We start from the raw sequence: 17101 nt of genomic DNA on the forward strand, positions 1-17101 counted from the left end.
CTACTCACATACTAATTAATCAATATTTGAAATCACGAATGGGAACACTATCACTACCACCACCACGGACGTCAGAAACGAAACAAAATGACAGTAATCAGAATCAGCTCACTTTCTTCGCACAGTCTCAAACCCTTCGTCGTCTACCTCCGGTTTCCCGCGTCGCGTCGGCGACCATCCACGCGCTGGCGGCCCATCTCGATCCCTCGGACCGAAGCGTCCTCCTCTCGACGGTCTTTCGTCACGAAACGAACGCCCGCCGCCACCGCCGCCGAAGTCCCGTCTCGGCGGCGGCGAAGAGTCGCCTCGAAACGAACGACCACCGCCGAAATCTCGTCTCGGCGGCGGCGAAGAGTCTCGAAACGAACGCCCGCCGCCGAAGTCCCGTCTCGGCGGCGGTGAAGAGTCGTCTCGAAACGAACGACCGCCGCCGCCGCCGCCGCCGCCGCCGCCGCCGCCGCCGCGGCGCCACGCACCCTCGTCCCGCGAACGCGGCGGAGGTTCTCGTGCCCCCCACCTATCCCTATCCCTATCTCTATCCCTATCTCTATCCCTATCTCTATCCCTATCCCCCCTATCCGTTGCGTCAAATCCTTGCCCCCGTTGCCACGAGTCTTCCCCTCTCGGCTCAGGCCGCGCGGCTCGTCTCGACGGCGGTACGTACTTGCCGGCGGGCGGACGCGACGACGACGACGCTTCGCGCGGCCGATCCAAATCGCGTCGCTCCGCCGGATCGCGTCGGCGCCAATCGCTGAAATCGGACGTGCGCGTCGACGCCGGTTCTCGATCGCGATCGCGATCTCCCCAACGATCTCCCCAACGACTTTGTTCTCTTTCGTCGGGATCTCTTCTCGGCGGCTCGTCGGCTTCTCGTCGCTGTCGCATCTTCTCTTCGATTTCGCGCTCCCGTTCGCGCTGCTTTCGCTCCTGGTCCTCCAGTTTTTGTCGTCTTTCCGCCTCCTCTTCTCTTTTTCGGTCCTCCTCGGCTTTTAGCGCTGTTCGAGACAAAAATTGGATCCCTAGACGTCGTTTTGCTTTCTTTCTTACCGGCTCTTTCCGCCTCTTTCTTTGCCTCCTCCTTTGCTCTGTAGTATTCTTCTCGTCGTTGCTCAATTCGTCGCTGTCGACGCTCTTCCAGACGTTGCGCTTTCTCGGCTTTAATTTTTTCGGTGTACGCAACCATCTGCTCCTACAAATAAGCACTGACATCCATTCAAAAGAAGGAAGATGAGTTGTTGTACTTTGAATTTTTTCTCTCTAGCTTCCATTAGAATTGAGACGAATTCGTCTTTGTCTTTCGTCATTCTCGTCAAACGCTTCTGCGTTTCCTGCGCGTACGCTCTCTCCTTTTTCGCGTTCTCAATCTGACGAAAAGCGGAGACGTGACGAAAACGACGTTCCGACTTCGGTTTTTCAAACTCACCCTCTTTTCTTCCTCCTCGTGGTAAAACTTCTCGTCGTCGATCTGTTTCTGCTTGAACTGCTCGGCGAGTTTCGGCAACTCGACGAGCCGCTTCGCTCTCTGGAGATAATCCACCTATGAAACCAATTCTTCAAACCCCCCCGCAACCAGAAAGCGGCAAGAGGCAACTGACTTTCTTCGCCTGCGTCGCCAATCGAGTCTGAAGCTGATTCTTCTCCATTTCCAATTGCTTCATCTGTTTTTCAACCAAAGCGTCGGCATCAAGCCCTACCAATTCCTAAAGAAAAAAACCGCTCGCATATTCTATAGTCCACGCAAAATAACTCAGACAAGTACAGTGGGAGATTTTAAAAGATCCACTTTATATGCACGGGTACTCAAATTATAGAGATACTTTTATATAGATGAACTTTTACTTCTGGTTTTAGGTCAGCCAGAGCTTTGACTCCTACGGCCGTCTTCTTAATTTCTTCTATCTTCTTCATTGTGACTTGACGATTTATCTCCTCGAGTTCTCGCTTGCGTTTCATTTTTTCTCTCTCTATCTCTTCCGCTTTTAATCGCTGCTTTTCTTTCTCTATTGCCTTCAGGCGCTGCTCCTCGGCAAGCGCTTTCGCCTGTCTCTCCTGAAAAAAAGCGCTCGTAAGTGAGAGAGAGAGAGAGAGAGAGAAAAAAGACGGAGACTGTCGCCTACCCTTTCCGTATTCAGCTGCTCTATCATTTCGAGACGCTGTTCAATGAGACGCTTTCTTTCGAGCATCTGATGATGCTCGCGGACTGCCGTGTGCTTGAACGATTGCACCGAAGCGAGACGCTCCTTCTCCCTCATATCCTAAAAAAATCAAGACCCAATACAAGTTATTAGAAACGTTATAGAATGAAGTGCACCTTGTATAACTGAGGATTGATAACTCGTGCCGCTTGCTGCAAGGCGCGACTGATCTGTATCAACTGAGTTTGTATCACATCCGACGGCATAGTCTAATGAACAGAAGTTATAATAGTAACCAATTAATCAGAGAGAGGAGACATCATATGGAGATTATTATAGCAACATCAGCTTCTATGGGTGATAGAACGTTGTGGTCAACATTAAAGACATTTAATGAAATGTAGAAATCATCACGTGCTGCTTTTATCTTTATTATTTCCTTATGAAATAATTACCTGAACTTGTGGACCTTCTAGCACAACATCTTTCTGTACGACGCTCAAGTCAGATCCGAATTGGAGTGAACGAGTGCAATGATCAACACGAATCTACAGGAGAGAACAAAGATCTGTGTCAAGGAACCCCGGCTAAGAAAGAAGCGATTCAAATTATGAATTGCATCAGGGTTAAAAAGGGGACAGCACGGTGTATCTGTCTCAGACGGTAATTCCAAAATAGCGCATCACTTGCATGAAGAAAAAAAGCGTCGACGCGATTTGACGATAAATTTACCTGCACTCCGAGATCCTTTGTGACGTGAACGAGAGCTCGTTCCAAGCGAAAACCGCGCGCAAAAGGAATCAGACGCGCGAGACGATCCAACTCAATGGTCTCATACACTTGAGCCACCTAAACGAAAAAAATTCAAACAAAGCATTTCCTCAAACAACCTTTTACCTGTTTGATGAGCCGCACAATGGCCACATCTTCGAGCGATTCCACATACTGACTGTACTCCCCGTGCTCGCGCAGTACAGCAAACGTTTTGTCGACCTGCTCGCACAGCTGCAGCGGATTGAATTCCTCCTCCAGCCAACGATGCAGTTCGCGACACTCCGGAATGGCATACTGAAGCATATTGTACCGAATCTAAAAAATGAATAATTATAATATAACGCTCAATAGTTTCCCTGCCCCTAGTATAGGTACCAAGTCCACTAGCAGAGATTTCCTTTTAGGAGGGATTTGAAGGCCGAGTAGCGAGGCAAGCCGACGCTGCTTGTCCTGCTTTGCATCATCATCAAGATACTGCTGGACGTCCGTTTTGGACTGGGGTATGGGCACGTGCAGAGTCGCCAGGACAGCATGAGAAGCGAGACTAGAAACAATACATACATGAATTATATGAGGAGATATTTTTCCCATACCTCTGTAGTTCCTCCTGCTGAAGATTCTTCTTCTGTTCTTTCGAGAGAATAAAGAGTCGATGACGAGCGCACGCGTGGAAGAGCCGGTTTCCCGCCATCTGATAGACTTTTGCCTGTTTGCTGTAGTAATTGGCAACGACGGCCGGCTTGGGCGGTTTTTTGCTCATCGTCAAGAGATAGTGAATGTCTTCGATGGTACGAAATGCTTCCTAGAGAGAGAGAGAGAGAGCGGAAGAACCGGGGATTGAATAGGAAATTTAAAATTTTGTTCTTGATTTTTTAACCTGCCACAGTTCCATTGTGATTGCTGTGTCGAGTTGAACGAGTCGCGCTTCGACGTGCATTTGAAGGCTTTCGGGCGAATTCAAATTTATTGAATTTTGCCCTGGACGTTTTATGACTTTCTGAAGGTGACTTCGCAGCTGAAACAAAAATTCAGGAGACAGAAACAAAAAAATATTTTCCTGTACGTTATCGCAAAGTTTTCGAAATTCGGTTTTACGCGAATATTCGACGCAGAATTTGAAGGCTAGAAAAAATGAAGAATTTATACTAGCGTTCCTGGCCTTTTTTTACCTTGCTGAGCAGTATCGTGATATAATTTCTCCAATTTGCTATTATTCGTCAATAAATCGAGAACGTTGCGATACGCCTCCCATAGAGATCGAACCCACGGCGTCAAAACGACGCGATCCGTACGATCCTGCGTGTCTTCGCCAGAAACGAAACTCAGGAGGAGACTGCGCAGAAGGGAAGATAAGAAACCGCGAGGATTCCCCAAAAGGGGCCCCTCCTAACCTTTCGGGCGTTTGCAGCTGATCGAGATCGTCGATTTCGCCCATCATCTTTTGAACGGTGTCCTTCGATTGCTTTCGCGCCTCTTCGGTTCGACTAGCCGATTCGTTGAGATAGAAATTGACGGCTTTTTCGAACGAATTCAAGGCGATCTGCTGGCAGATGAGTTTGTACTGATAGAGACCCTCCTTGGCGAGGTGTCCCCGACGAAGATCGATGCATAAGGTCAGATAGAGCTCGAGGATCTCCTCGTGCACTTGAGCGAACGTCCGATTGCGACGCGATTTGATCGTTTCGGTGAGAACGTCGAGCGCTGGCTCTTTTTTGTCCACGTCGAGGAATTCTAGAGAGTTCGATCGCTTCAGAGAGAAAGGAAAGTCGGCGCGACTTGCCGTGAGCTCGCTTGAGAGCGTTTTCGGGTCGCTGTTGGGCGAAGCGATTCGCCATCTTGAACTCCACGTGGTAGCTGCGTACGAACACGCAAAGCTGCGCGTTTTAGTGCATGCCAAGGTAATGAATAATTAGTTAATTAAAATTTCATCCGACTCAAAGACACAAATCTGTCATTCTAAAAAAAGATTTGCTTTGCCTCAATTAATTAAAACTAGAGAATGATGGCCCGGTGTTCACCGTGTTGCCATCATGCAGAGCCTCCCACCGCTTACCGTACGCGAGTGCATTACATAGTGTGACGTCATATTTTTTATGTTGTCACATATACACGTGGTCATTACAGCCGTTAGCTACTACAGCTCAGTCCTACCTACATGCTGTAAATACTTGCATGATTGCAATGTTTTCCTAAATAGGCACTTTTCTGACATACTGTTTTTTTGAGGAGGACCTATGCATGTGTACGGGTCATATTTCCTGTTACCCGTACGTACATACCCACCCACATACCACATACTGTACATGGATACTTTTGATTGTGACGTCAGAGCGTGACAATCAAAACTGTCGTTTCGGCTTCTCAGCGCATTTATAACACGGAAAATAGCACAGATCAATTGGAAACGAATGTTTCTAAGCATTTTTTCTGTTTATGAAAGAAAAAACGCTTTATTCGCGCCGTAAATCGCCTTTTTCGGGTCACCGTTTTGGGTCCCATTTAGCGCATGCGCTTTACAAAGTAAGGGTTTTTCTTATGTGACGTCACAATACAGCGTCTCGAACAGACATACATACAGACACTTCCGGCCTTGGGATCACGTTTGAGAGAGCCTCCCTCGCCGTTATACGGGCTCGCAAACTGCGTTTGCCACCCGTACAACTGCGGTGGTCGGCTCACAAGATGGTTTGATGGCTCCTGTCAGCCTGTAAATTTAAATAAATGATTCAACAAAACGAACTGAAAGATGACATACTGTTTGCAATAAAAATTACCACCGATGTTCTTTAGACTGCAAGAAAGTCAGCTACTCGGCACTATAAGACTAAAAGTGGCAATCATCATTCTTGCTAAATATCCGTAAGCAACGACAAACAAAAGACTTAACATTCCGCTGAAACATCGATATAAAAAATACTCAAGTGAAAGCATCTCTGAGAAAGAACTCAAGCAACTAACTTGTGATTTCTTCGCTACCAGACGTAGCGGACGCCTCAGCTTTGGCTTTCGTCTCTGCTTCCAACCGCCGATAGGTCGGCCAGAAAAAGGCAATCATTATGAAGCAAATTGCCAAGGAAATGCCACATGTACACCATCCAAAATTGGTCAAATCGGAAACGGTTTGATTGCCATAGTGATTGTACGTGTGATTGCCATAGTGATTGTACGTTCCGTTTACAAGTGGCGACGAACTGTTTTTCGTATTGACATTGCATTGATTCGGAATAGACAACTCGATCTTAGTCGTAAGACCGGGAATTAACGCCAAGCCAACAAAAACGATCCCCATAATCTGACTAAAAAAGAACCGTTGATATAATAAATGATAATGAATGCTTTACCCAGCAATCCATAACAATCCTGAGCTGGTTGCCTCAGACAGATCAGGATACGTGCATTCGACGCCTAGCTCAAGCCACACAGGCATGAGAGCTAACGCAAAGAAGCCAAACGTTGAGAGAGAAGCGGCAATCAATGCCTTCTCGTCTTCCAGTCTCATAACCTAGACGAAGACACCAGGGAGTCATAGACGAATTAGTTAGGCCTTTCTACTTACGCCCACAAACCAAAACTGACAAATAACAGCGAAGACAAAGACGACCTTCAGCGTCTCGCCGAAGCGACGAGTGCGATCGACAAAAACTGCCGTTGCAATGGCACCGGGAATGCCTCCAAATATCAACAGAGCGCCACAAAGCCCAGAGAACGACTAAAAGGGCAATATAATCTCCTTGAATACTATTCTAAGAAGCGATAGTACATCGGTATATCCACGAATACAAAGCATCTGCTCAAGAAACGTTTGAAATGCATTGAAGAGCCCAACGCCGATAGACCAGCTCAGCATCAGTATTAGATACGATTTAAATTTGTAGACCTAGATTAAGAGGTGATGATATATATAGGCAGGAGAGCGACGACACTTTCTCCTGTCACCTTTTTCAAACCAGACCAAAAATTGTTCTGACTGCCTTCGCCGGCCGAGAAGGAAGGCGGCGTCGGAGGACGCGATTTCCACACGCATAAGGACGTCAGAAGAGCGCCGGCGCATGCCGGCACTGCGTAGATCCACAGCTGAGAGAAAGATCAGATGTGATGACGTTGCACTTAGGAGAGATGGTATGGATACCATTCTTTCGAAACTTTCGGTTAAAGCTGCTTTGGTGACAATGGCGGGAGACGCCAAGTTGGCAATTCCAACCCCCAAAGGATTAGCTGCAGGAAACATAATAAACATTATGGCATCATCGCATTTTCCTCTTTCGTACCCATTGTGGATAGCATTGTGGCGAGGGCCCGCTGATCATCGGGAAACCAAAAAGAGGCGAGTTTCGTTGGAGCGAATAGGATGAAAGGTTGGGCGGCGGCGCACAGGACTTGGCCGACAATTACGATTGGATAAGATCGACCGAAGCGGCTTAGATAACGCACAATGGCTCCAATTGCATTCAACCACGCACCCACCCAAATCTGAAGGAAAAGGAGGAAAAGGAGCGAATCTACACCCACAAGTTCGCAATTTCGAGAAGAAATCTTACGCCCACTCGCAGGTCGTAGACGTCGAGCAGCCACGATCCGAAGAATCCGATGGGAATGGATAGTATGAAGAAAACGAGCGATAAAGCTGTTATAGGAAATTCGCCGACGCGGTAATACTCCTTCGCCGCGTTCGCCACGGGAGCGAACGATAGCCAATTCTGCGAAGAGATCGAGGCAGATCCAGAGTCGTATTGCTAGCGTGTTACCATGGCGTTTGAGACGTTGAGAAGCGCGAGAATGCCGAGAATGATCCATCGGCTCTTGTAGGTTTTGTAGATCCCCGAAGGAGACCTCGCCCTCTCTTGCGGCTCGTCCTCCACGTTCACCACGAGAGGCCGCGCTTCGCCGTCACTGCTAGATCTCATAATCGAAGCGAAAAGCGAACTCTACACTCTCCGGATTCCACACTTCAAGGGCCCGGATTGCCTGTCTTCAAAAGTACAATTTCGATTTTACCATTGGGCAATTTATCACGAGTTTGTGATCTTGATCAGCTATATCGTCGGAATAGGTCACTGGTATTTCGTATAGAAACTCGTGAAGATGACATTTGCCTGATTGTTCGCAGTAGTAGACGACTCCTTCAACCTGAACAGTGAACTTAAGATTTGTAACAAAACAAGGCACGCTTTTCTAGAAACCTGAAAGGAAAAATTTGCCTCCGCTTCAATAACAAATTCTGATTTTTCTTCTGGACCCACAGTCCCAGAGACAGGAAATAATCTTTTGTCTCCTAGAAGCAAGTCTAGTGTTGCTGTTAAATTCAAAACACCTACTACCCTCACCATTAATGATCTGCCATCGACTGGTTGCCCCTTCGGTAAAATGACAGCCGTCAGGCATCTTCACGTGCACAGAAACTCTCTTTCCTCCCTTCTTATTTAGCACCCAAGACTCCTGTACGACAACCTCCGTTGATTCGGCTGTAAGTCGACTATAGTCAGTAGACTGGTAAGTCTCGGGCGCTTTCACCAACAACAACTAAATTGCACAGAACGAAAAAGATGATATCAAATTGTGCAGAACGTGTCTCTCACTTCCTCCACTGTCTTCTCTTTCAAATTTACCACCTTGATTGCGTGATTGTTTGTATCGGCAACGTACAGTAGCAAACCATCGGGAGAAGTGCAAAGACCGCCTGGCTCGGAAAACTGCGCCTCCTCAAACGTACCAACGGCATTTCCAGCACGGCCCGAGCCAGTCAACGTCGAGCAAAGCCTCTTCAGAGGATCAATACGTTTAATCTGAAAGAAAAGGCTTTTGAGAGCTGTGAGCACGTAATAGCATCAATAAGCTGACTTTGTGATTATAAGAATCAGCCGCGTAAAGAAAACCATCACTTTCATTCCAGGTCACAGCCAGTGGATGCTGCAATTTGGCTCCATTTCCCTTACCGTCGACGTCACCAAAGCTGAACAGGTCCTTTATAAAAAGAAGTCTATCAGAAGGTCTCATAGCATTCAGAGCTACACGTTTACCTGTGGGTCGACTGCACCGCCCACTATTCCCTTTGTACTTCCATCTTTGAGAGAAACGGATCGCACCGAGCTGCTTTCGCTGTCTGCAATGTACAGACAGTGATGTGGATCCGCAGGCGCTTTCGTTATGCCTGAAGGTTGAGCAAATGACGCTTTGTGCGGATAGGAATTGTTCTTATTCGCTTCCGCGCCGTTGCCGGCAAAGCGAAGTGACACACCAGCGTGATGGGAGCTGAGAAAAATCTAAGACCCAAGTAACGGCTATATCCTTAGTCTCACCTCTTCTTTAGCCACGGTCCATCTGAGAGAAAATAGACCCAGATCTGATGAGTTCCTGCCATTGCAATAAAGAGACCATCTCCTTTGCCTTGGGGGCTCCCTTGAAAAAATCAAACAGTGCTCACCAAGTCAAAGAAATCAGACATTCTACCTGGCAGATCTCCGATGCAAACATCCCAAGGGGAACTTATCGCCTGATCCGCGCCAACCTTTCCACCCTCCAAGTCATTTCCTTGAACACCAGTCCCAAGAACAGTGACCACTTTCCGCGCAGTCAAATCAATCTAAAAGATAATTAACTCACTTAGAGAAACCCCTTTGAGTTTCAGAATCAACACCTTCCGAATAGCGTGATTTTCCGTATCAGCGACAAACAGACGCCCGTCCTCGCTCCACGCCAATCCTTGAGGCGCGCAAAATCGCGCCGTCTTAAAATCGCCGTCTTGGAGACCAGCGACTCCGCTTCCCACCTCGAACAAAACGACGCCGCTGTCTCGATCGACGGCGACGACGCGATGATGACCGCTATCGGACACGAAGAGAGTCTCGCCGGACCGGTCGGCGCAAATTTTTCCGGGAAACTTCAAAATCGACGAGTCTCGAAGTCGATCGCGAGCCAGAGCCAACGAAATCGACGACTTATTCAGTCGCGCTTCGTAGAAACTCAAAGCGACGCGAACGAATCGTAGGAGATCGTCGCGATGGCCTTCGCCGACGAACGCGTGCAGCACGCGACCGCCGTCGGGAGACACGACGAGGAGCGTCGGCCAGCAGGAGATGTCGAGTCGATGCCAGAGAAGCGCTTGCGAGTCGTTGGCGACTGCGTGCGCGATGTCGTAGCGTAGAATCGCTTTGAGTATGTTCGCCGAGTCTTTTTCATTGTCGAATTTCGCCGAGTGAACGCCGACGACGACGAGACCGTCGGCGGGAGAGAATTTCGACTCGAGCGCGCGAAGATCGGGGAGTACGTGCAGGCAATTGATGCAGCAGTAGGTGAAGAAGTCGAGTACGAGGAGCTTGCCTTGGAGATCGGTTTCGAATCGAAGGCCTTGCTCGTTCGGGCAGTTGAACCACTGGAGGTTTTCCGGAAAGCCCGAAAACGAGACCTGGGGATGCGTGCGTTGAGAAAAGGAGTGTGTGGGTTTTTTTTTCTCACTCGATCCTCTTCTGGGTCGCTTTCGCATTGCTCTAAAAAGCGACGGACTTCTTCGTCTTTTTGATCATCCGTTAACTCATCCGAAGACAGGCGAGAGTCGAGAAGGTGGCTCCGGATCTTCTGCCGTCCAAGCATCGTACAGAAAAGTTACGTCAGTCCGTAATGCACATATTTTTGACTACGTATATGCTACAACGAAAATACTGATTACTTTACTATCCATCAGATATCTGATGACTCGTCCCATTCAATCTCAGAAGACTGATCTGAGAGGTCCGACGAGATCAATGGTCGCGATAAGTCAGATTTTCTAACAAAAATACAATTACACTTTCCTCTATAACCAAATAAAAGTTTACTTTTTCATCATCAAAGTTTTTGAATTCTTGCTGGATTTCTTGTACTGAGTTGGACGAGTGGCAGGTGTTTGAGGTATGCCTAAAAAACGTTAACAGAAGGACTAACAAATGCCTCTTACGTTTACCTTTATTTCTTGGCTTTTTCTTTCGCACGTTACAGCCGTCAGTTGAAGCGTCATCTCCTTCGCTTCTCTCCCCAGGATCGGCCCCTTTTGCAAGGGTGCCAGTATGAGAAACTGCTGCTGTGCCAAGCAGTGACGTCTTGAACTTTGCTATCCACTTTAGACACATTTTATCCTGTACTATCTCCGTCATTTCGTCAATCAAGCCACACAAGACTTCCAAAGCCTTTAAATCAAAATCCAATCCTATTTATTAAAGCAGTCTCTCCTCTTACCTCTTCAGTTTTTGGGACGTCAAGCAGATTCAAACAGCGACACCAAAACTTTCCATTTCGCTCCGAATGATCCAGAGTCAATTGACAGAGCTTTACAGCCAAATCCAAATGAACTGACTCATTGATCTAACAGGGACCATCACACGCCTATCAAGTATACTCTTTCAATTCAACTCACTGTCTTTCCGTCTTTGAGAAAGTTTGGGTTAATCAAATGAACCATGAACTCGGAGACGTTTGCCACGTTGACTGCAGTCAGCGGAGACGTGGGTGGGGCGTCAAGAAGAATGCGTAATGTTGGAACGAATATGTCGGCAATTGCTTGTTGGTTTTCCAACGATTTGAAGGCGAAAAGAGGAAAAAATTCTCCAAGGCAACGTCTCATCTGAGGCAAATCGCCGCTCATTGGATTGTACCAGAGGAGGAGAAGATGCGAAAGAAACTTTGCGCTGCAAAGACGGCCCGATAGCAAAAGTTTGGCAATGCCCTCAGCCGTGATAGAACGAAGATCAGAATTCTATAAGGAAATAAAGAAAGAAACGTAGAGAGTGTGAATTGTGTGCATTTTTTATAATACTCACTTCATCGTCAAGAAAATCAGATAGAAGATTGAGGATTAGCAGAGACGGATCTGTCGCCTCGTCTTCATTTTCACCAGACTCCTCCTCCTCGTTCTCTTCCTCGTTACCATGAAAGTGATCCATACCATAAACAAGAAAAAGATCGAAGATGACGCAAATGGCGGCGATTCTCGCGCAGTTTCCGTCCACTTGAGCCGCCTAGAGAAGAAAGAACTGAAGCCAAACGAAGTCCTTTCTCTCTGCGTATATCTACCTGCAGAAAGAGCACAATGTGTCGTTGAGCCAACTGTGGGCTGAGGAGAGCCAGAAGGCCAAGCGCTGTTATAGCCTGCGTTCGAATCACTTCCTCTTCATTTTGAAAGGCAGGAAGAACCTTGATCAGACAGGCGTGCTCCACAGTAATCCTATCAACGTTTGTGTACTCACTAGGAAGTCGCACAGAGCTTGAAGGCTGGCTGTGAATGGAATGTGATTAAGTTGTTTTAAGATTTCACAGCACAGAGTCAGACATCTTAACAGTGACACGGGATCGTCCTTTTGCAAAGACAAATGGTGTACTTTTATCAAGGAAAGAGATAGTTTTGGTACCTTTGTTGGCTGGCTCATGGTGGTACAAAAATCGGGGTTCTGAGAGCCGGGTTCACTGTCGTCCAAAGGACTGTGTATTTCGCTAATGATACTAAGAGCCATTTCCAGGCTTTTCATCTCATTTTCGCAGACATCGACGAGACACTTCGTGGCAGTAGGAATCACAGCCAGAGGAAGCTCCTGATTTGATAGAAGCAGACAGACGAGTTCCTTTAATTTCACTCTAGGAAAAACGAGTTGAAAAAAAAAAGACGTTACGTAGATCATTTTTTCTCACTTTCCCACTTCATCAGACGAGTCGAACATGCGAGTAATCTTTAGGAGCTGCTGCAAAACGAATTCCACAGACAGGGCCAATTCTGGAGCTCTGACTACTTCACTTGTGACGTTCTCAGCAGCAAACCTAAGAATAGAGACGAGTGACGTATTTTCTACACTCCTATTCCATATATAACCTCTCAATAAAAGCACAAGTAACAGAAGCTTCCGGCAGCACAGAATCAAGAAGATCGACTTCGCCTTTGTCCTTCAAATACTGACACAAACACCTCCAATACAACGCTCTCTCGCTAGCCAACTGAGTCGGCTCGACAACGACACGACAGGCGCCTCCCTCGATTCTCTCCACAATCCCACTCGACGCGAAATCGTCGACCAATTTCGAAACGGGCGTCGCCGTCTCGTCGAAAACACTTCGCAGAATCGTCTCGACGACGTTCTCTTCGAGACTTTCGACGTCCAAGCGCACGAGAAGCTCGCAAACGGACGCGTCGACGCTCGCGAGCCAGCGCGCGAGCAATCGCTGTCGACAGGCGACGCGAATCGCTTCGATCGGATCGGCGAGACCGTTTCGAAGCAATTCGACGCGTTCCGCGATCGTGTATTGGCGAATGTTCGGTATTTGATCGCCGAGGACGGCGTACGCGGCGCGTCGAACCGTTTCTTTCACGTCGCGCGTGCGTCCGATCGCGAGCGCTTTCGTTTCGATCGATTGAATGGCGAGGCATTCGAGCGCTGTCTTGCGAACGTCCGGGGACGAGTCGCATTCGGCGAGATGACTGAGAAGAGCGACGACGGGACAGTCGGAGTTCGCGGGGTCTTGGAGGCGTTCGAGCGCGTTAGCCGCCTGCGCTCGGATGGCCGGGATTTTGTCGCGAGCGCGCGAAGTCATGCTCGTTTGAATTGCGTCCCAAAGATCGTCGTCGAGAACCGATTCGGCGTCGCACGCTTTGAGAATTTTTGCGGCGATTTGACAGACCCGATAGCGAACCGCTTTATTTGCCGCGTCGTGAAGAGGGACGAGGTGACGTAGGAGGTAGGCGTGACCATCGAAATCGTCGCCACTGTCGCGTTTCGTCGCTGCGAACGAGACGACGAAGTCGATGATGCGCTCGACGGCCGGTTCTTTTTCAAAGACGAGCAGTACGTGCCGAAAACAGCTAAACACGGCGTCGTAGAGTTCTTCAGTCGTTTTCACGTGTCCTTTTGACACCAGCACATTCAAATTTTGATGAAGCTTCTTGTGAAGTTGATGGCTGCGTTGAGCTTCGTCAAAAATGGCGATAATCTTGTTCATTTCTTGAGATACGCGAGTTCAAACTTTCCTCTTTAATCTGCGCATGCACCAAAGAGTGTGACGTAGCTGACGTTTCCCGTACACCAACAAAGCGATGGCTTTTCTTCGAAGTCACATAAAAGTCAGCTAAAAGACTTTTACATAGATTTCGTTTAAAACATAGGTTTTATAGACCATCTTCTCCGCTCTGCCGCGCATACAGACCAGATCTTGGAGCACAAGCAGCGTAAATTTTCATTTCTCGCGAAGCAAGCTCTTACCTCTTCTTCTTCAGCCATCGTACGCTAGCTACGGTGGCAGGCACACGGTAACTCTAATCCCAGGCGACGGAATCGGACCCGAATTGGCTGCATCCGTAAAAGAAGTCTTCAGGTGACAGAATCCTGATTTCATTGACGAAAAGTTTCATAAAATCAAAACTAGAAAGGCCAGCGTTCCAGTCGATTTTGAAGACCTCATAATTAGGCATAGATGAAATCCTCAATTCAAACTCACCAAATACAGTATAACTAAAAATTCTAGCGGAGCAATCAGTCGCGATCCAGCCGTTCTCAGTCAGGCAGTTACATCAGTCCGAAGAAACGGGGTAGCATTAAAAGGTGCGCTCCTTTCTAACTACAATAGGAGATCACATACACTGTACATAGAGATAGAAGAACCTATGTATGTAAATTCGTTTTACTTAGACTTAATTGTTCATGTATAATACAATGACTTTGTAACTGTCTTCTCAGGTGTTTTGTCCACGCCATTAGAGGGGCCCCCTGATTCCAGATCACTGAACGTCCACATGAGGTCATAATATATCTCAAACGCTTTGTTATACGAATACGAAGAGTAGGGTTGATTTGGACTTATTTGCAAACGTCGTTCACTGCCAGACCTTACCAGGAATCAAAGCCAGGTATGGAGAATACTACAGTTGTTGCTTTCTATGAGAAAATCCTTTTCACTAAGGCACTCTGACGTGGATATTATCGTCATACGCGAGAATACTGAGGGAGAATACAGCGGACTAGAGCATGAGGTAATATAAATATTGATTCTTTCGGCGACTATGCCAATGCTTCACAGAGCGTTCCGGGAGTGGTCGAAAGCCTCAAAATTGTCACTCGCAACAAGTCGGAGCGAATTGCCAAATTCGCTTTTGACTATGCAACGCGTCACGGTCGGAAAAAAGTGACAGCCATACACAAGGCCAATATAATGTACCCATAAGATACCGCGCGTTTAAACTACCCCTGCGGTTTCTCTCCTCCCCAGGAAACTAGCTGATGGAATGTTTCTCGACTGCTGCGAACGCATTGCAGCCCTCTACCCCAAAATCGAATTCAATAACATGATCGTCGATAACACTTGCATGCAGGCACGGTGTAGCCTGTGAGAGGGAGACGCTTTATTTAATTAATTAGCCTCTCTTTGCAGTTGGTCAGCAATCCGCATCAGTTTGACGTCATGGTAATGCCAAATCTCTACGGAAACATCGTGGGGAATCTGTGCGTTGGGCTGGTCGGCGGAGCGGGCGTCGTATCGGGCAAAAACCTGGGTCACCAGCACGCGATTTTCGAACAGGGAGCACGACACAAAGCGGGCGACATTGCCGGACAGAACAAGGCGAATCCAACGGGAATGCTATTGGCAGCTGCAGACATGCTGGACCATCTGGGGTGCGCGCTTGACGAAAGGAAAGAGGGGAGGGTGTTTGAATTTCTATCACTAGGCTGACCCCGCATGGTTCGCTAATTGCGGCTAGTGTGAAAGCAGTCATAGCAAAGGGAGAGGTGCTACTTTAGTATTCGTATGGGGGTCTGTGGAATTGTTTTCTCTCTAAGGTCAAGACTGCTGATATGGGAGGGAATGCAACTACAGGGGAGTACGTTCAGGCTGTTGTCAAGGAAATAGAGACAACAGCATAGAGCTCATGTGCAACGGACTAATATGATTCTTAGAGGTGCGTTGTATGCACACAATGTTAGCGGTGTAATAATGGCACGACTAGTTGCATTAGTCTGATCTTACTTTTTACTCACGTTCTTCAAAACCCAATCCATGCCGTCCTGTGCAGGGAGTTATAAAAAAGATCTCTTAGATTCGGACGTTTTTTTAGAACTCGTTCTCACCTTGATTCCTTCTCCTGTTACAGCTGAGCAAGGCTGAATCTGCCATACTCTATTCCTAAGAGAAGGAAGCCCAAGTCCTTCAGCCACCTTTTATGGGATAAATCTCTAAATGACTTTGAACTATTGAGCCATACGGCTTACTTCACTGGCAGGCGCAGAGCTAAGCAAGTCCTGCTTGTTGGCAAAAACTAAAACGGGTACTTTCTCCAACTTCTCCTCGTCTAGAAGTTCTGAAAACTCCTGCATATCAAGTAGACTGACAACACAGATAAAAAGTAACACGCAAATCTTTACCACTCCAGTCTCTTCAAATCGTTTCTTATCTGAACTGTCAACCACGTAGACCTAGAGGAAGAGAAAAGGGCTGATTCCTTACGCGTCCGTCAATCGCCTTTACCAGAACATCGGTATTATCATAGTAATTTCTCCAATAAGGACGAATCTTTCTCTGACCTGGAGACGCTGGATTATGATACACTCGCGAGCAAAGACACCCCAGTACCTCCTATGTCCCAAACGTTCAACTTGAAGCCACCGGACACAACGGACTTGATGTTGAATCCCTACGAACGAAAAACATCTGGACTACACAAACCCGCCGAAAAACGATGCTATGAACGTTGAGAACCCACATGCAGATACAGAGTACGGGGTTTAGGTCATTTCCTCGGAAACGAATAAGAGCGTTTACAAATACGCGCTTCCTTGTCCGTCCCTCCCTCTCTTCGCACACTTCGAAAACACCTTGCGTCTAACGGACATTTCCGCGTCTACTTAGGGCCAATTGATCGAGCCGTCGATCGTCGCTGGCGCTCTAGGGGGTTTGTTGGCCCAACTGCCTGGCAACAGGGGTTTCGAGTGGGCCGCAGCTCTCCGACCTGCGTTGGCGTTATGCGCGTGATGTCCTCGTCGGCGATCGACTTTAGAATCGTCGTCTTTCCGGCGTTGTCGAGACCGAGAAAGAGAATGCGCAGCTCGCCCTTCTTTTGACCTCTCAACTTGCGCAGATAATCCAAAAGGCCCTTCGACAAGCAGGAAATAGAAGTAGAAAAACGCACGCGTCTTAGTATACCATCTCTTCGACCGAGCTATAGCGCTCGCGAGTCTTCGTCAGTGTGG

The 17101-nt window shown here is 47.7% G+C and overlaps 6 protein-coding genes across 6 annotated transcripts; 1 reads left to right on the forward strand and 5 right to left on the reverse strand.

Annotated features, from left to right (window-relative positions):
- Window positions 1-4: 4 nt before the first annotated feature.
- Window positions 5-4771, reverse strand: LOC136184832 (eukaryotic translation initiation factor 3 subunit A-like). Its single transcript, XM_065971819.1, has 18 exons — window positions 4690-4771; window positions 4301-4640; window positions 4079-4242; window positions 3973-4031; window positions 3787-3924; window positions 3503-3711; window positions 3285-3453; window positions 3033-3224; window positions 2868-2984; window positions 2591-2683; window positions 2312-2404; window positions 2118-2255; window positions 1840-2049; window positions 1596-1700; window positions 1424-1537; window positions 1242-1364; window positions 1048-1189; window positions 5-995 (listed from the first exon to the last, which is right to left on the reverse strand). Exons 1-18 carry the CDS (start codon window positions 4742-4744, stop codon window positions 109-111), a joined length of 3348 nt encoding a protein of 1115 aa, XP_065827891.1. The 5' UTR covers window positions 4745-4771; the 3' UTR covers window positions 5-108.
- An 821-nt stretch (window positions 4772-5592) lies between these two features.
- On the reverse strand, window positions 5593-7880 carry LOC136185117 (solute carrier family 49 member A3-like). Its single transcript, XM_065972185.1, has 10 exons — window positions 7655-7880; window positions 7448-7606; window positions 7178-7379; window positions 7039-7124; window positions 6846-6983; window positions 6670-6786; window positions 6466-6618; window positions 6251-6411; window positions 5868-6205; window positions 5593-5802 (listed from the first exon to the last, which is right to left on the reverse strand). Exons 1-10 carry the CDS (start codon window positions 7811-7813, stop codon window positions 5792-5794), a joined length of 1524 nt encoding a protein of 507 aa, XP_065828257.1. The 5' UTR covers window positions 7814-7880; the 3' UTR covers window positions 5593-5791.
- LOC136185115 (NHL repeat-containing protein 2-like) lies at window positions 7849-10549 on the reverse strand. The gene is made up of 10 exons (XM_065972183.1): window positions 10362-10549; window positions 9544-10311; window positions 9357-9489; window positions 9206-9305; window positions 8927-9158; window positions 8748-8870; window positions 8486-8692; window positions 8234-8429; window positions 8090-8181; window positions 7849-8036 (listed from the first exon to the last, which is right to left on the reverse strand). Exons 1-10 carry the CDS (start codon window positions 10494-10496, stop codon window positions 7881-7883), a joined length of 2142 nt encoding a protein of 713 aa, XP_065828255.1. The 5' UTR covers window positions 10497-10549; the 3' UTR covers window positions 7849-7880.
- LOC136185113 (condensin complex subunit 3-like) lies at window positions 10517-13916 on the reverse strand. Its single transcript, XM_065972179.1, has 11 exons — window positions 12742-13916; window positions 12564-12689; window positions 12287-12509; window positions 12125-12232; window positions 11952-12071; window positions 11699-11896; window positions 11296-11634; window positions 11118-11243; window positions 10846-11068; window positions 10721-10799; window positions 10517-10671 (listed from the first exon to the last, which is right to left on the reverse strand). The coding sequence occupies exons 1-11, from the start codon at window positions 13860-13862 to the stop codon at window positions 10584-10586; spliced, it is 2751 nt and encodes a 916-aa protein (XP_065828251.1). The 5' UTR covers window positions 13863-13916; the 3' UTR covers window positions 10517-10583.
- Window positions 13906-15875, forward strand: LOC136185119 (isocitrate dehydrogenase [NAD] subunit gamma, mitochondrial-like). The gene is made up of 13 exons (XM_065972187.1): window positions 13906-13983; window positions 14035-14088; window positions 14137-14234; window positions 14286-14327; window positions 14385-14461; window positions 14597-14657; window positions 14704-14766; window positions 14820-14889; window positions 14937-15070; window positions 15126-15228; window positions 15288-15529; window positions 15583-15643; window positions 15695-15875. Exons 1-13 carry the CDS (start codon window positions 13957-13959, stop codon window positions 15776-15778), a joined length of 1116 nt encoding a protein of 371 aa, XP_065828259.1. The 5' UTR covers window positions 13906-13956; the 3' UTR covers window positions 15779-15875.
- LOC136185124 (ADP-ribosylation factor-like protein 3) lies at window positions 15782-17097 on the reverse strand. The gene is made up of 8 exons (XM_065972191.1): window positions 17055-17097; window positions 16861-17004; window positions 16485-16545; window positions 16380-16435; window positions 16277-16327; window positions 16124-16222; window positions 15983-16069; window positions 15782-15919 (listed from the first exon to the last, which is right to left on the reverse strand). The coding sequence occupies exons 1-8, from the start codon at window positions 17055-17057 to the stop codon at window positions 15878-15880; spliced, it is 543 nt and encodes a 180-aa protein (XP_065828263.1). The 5' UTR covers window positions 17058-17097; the 3' UTR covers window positions 15782-15877.
- Between the last annotated feature and the right edge of the window lie 4 nt (window positions 17098-17101).

This window comes from Oscarella lobularis, chromosome 3, assembly GCF_947507565.1.
Source record: "Oscarella lobularis chromosome 3, ooOscLobu1.1, whole genome shotgun sequence".
Taxonomy (NCBI): domain Eukaryota; kingdom Metazoa; phylum Porifera; class Homoscleromorpha; order Homosclerophorida; family Oscarellidae; genus Oscarella; species Oscarella lobularis.

Excerpts from the sequence above, each read along its gene's own strand:
- LOC136184832 (XM_065971819.1), bottom strand. The coding sequence starts at position 4,744 with ATGGCGAATCGCTTCGCCCAACAGCGACCCGAAAACGCTCTCAAGCGA. Across the intron at positions 2,405-2,590 it reads TAGAAGGTCCACAAGTTCAG|ACTATGCCGTCGGATGTGAT; the intron begins GTAATTATTTCA and ends TCTGTTCATTAG. Across the intron at positions 1,538-1,595 it reads TGGCGACGCAGGCGAAGAAA|GTGGATTATCTCCAGAGAGC; the intron begins GTCAGTTGCCTC and ends TTGGTTTCATAG.
- LOC136185117 (XM_065972185.1), bottom strand. The coding sequence starts at position 7,813 with ATGAGATCTAGCAGTGACGGCGAAGCGCGGCCTCTCGTGGTGAACGTG. Across the intron at positions 6,619-6,669 it reads GTATTCGTGGATATACCGAT|TCGTTCTCTGGGCTTTGTGG; the intron begins GTACTATCGCTT and ends TTGCCCTTTTAG. Across the intron at positions 6,206-6,250 it reads GGATTGTTATGGATTGCTGG|TCAGATTATGGGGATCGTTT; the intron begins GTAAAGCATTCA and ends GTTCTTTTTTAG.
- LOC136185115 (XM_065972183.1), bottom strand. The coding sequence starts at position 10,496 with ATGCTTGGACGGCAGAAGATCCGGAGCCACCTTCTCGACTCTCGCCTG. Across the intron at positions 8,871-8,926 it reads GCGGTGCAGTCGACCCACAG|GACCTGTTCAGCTTTGGTGA; the intron begins GTAAACGTGTAG and ends CTTTTTATAAAG. Across the intron at positions 8,430-8,485 it reads AAGAGAAGACAGTGGAGGAA|TTGTTGTTGGTGAAAGCGCC; the intron begins GTGAGAGACACG and ends TGTGCAATTTAG.
- LOC136185113 (XM_065972179.1), bottom strand. The coding sequence starts at position 13,862 with ATGAACAAGATTATCGCCATTTTTGACGAAGCTCAACGCAGCCATCAA. Across the intron at positions 12,510-12,563 it reads TCGTCTGATGAAGTGGGAAA|AGTGAAATTAAAGGAACTCG; the intron begins GTGAGAAAAAAT and ends CGTTTTTCCTAG. Across the intron at positions 12,233-12,286 it reads CCATGAGCCAGCCAACAAAG|GACGATCCCGTGTCACTGTT; the intron begins GTACCAAAACTA and ends TCTTTGCAAAAG.
- LOC136185119 (XM_065972187.1), top strand. The coding sequence starts at position 13,957 with ATGGCTTTTCTTCGAAGTCACATAAAA. Across the intron at positions 15,530-15,582 it reads GACATGCTGGACCATCTGGG|GCTGACCCCGCATGGTTCGC; the intron begins GTGCGCGCTTGA and ends TTCTATCACTAG. Across the intron at positions 15,644-15,694 it reads CAGTCATAGCAAAGGGAGAG|GTCAAGACTGCTGATATGGG; the intron begins GTGCTACTTTAG and ends TTTCTCTCTAAG.
- LOC136185124 (XM_065972191.1), bottom strand. Across the intron at positions 16,223-16,276 it reads GATTTGAAGAGACTGGAGTG|GAGTTTTCAGAACTTCTAGA; the intron begins GTAAAGATTTGC and ends CTTGATATGCAG. Across the intron at positions 16,070-16,123 it reads GCTCTGCGCCTGCCAGTGAA|GTGGCTGAAGGACTTGGGCT; the intron begins GTAAGCCGTATG and ends ATCCCATAAAAG.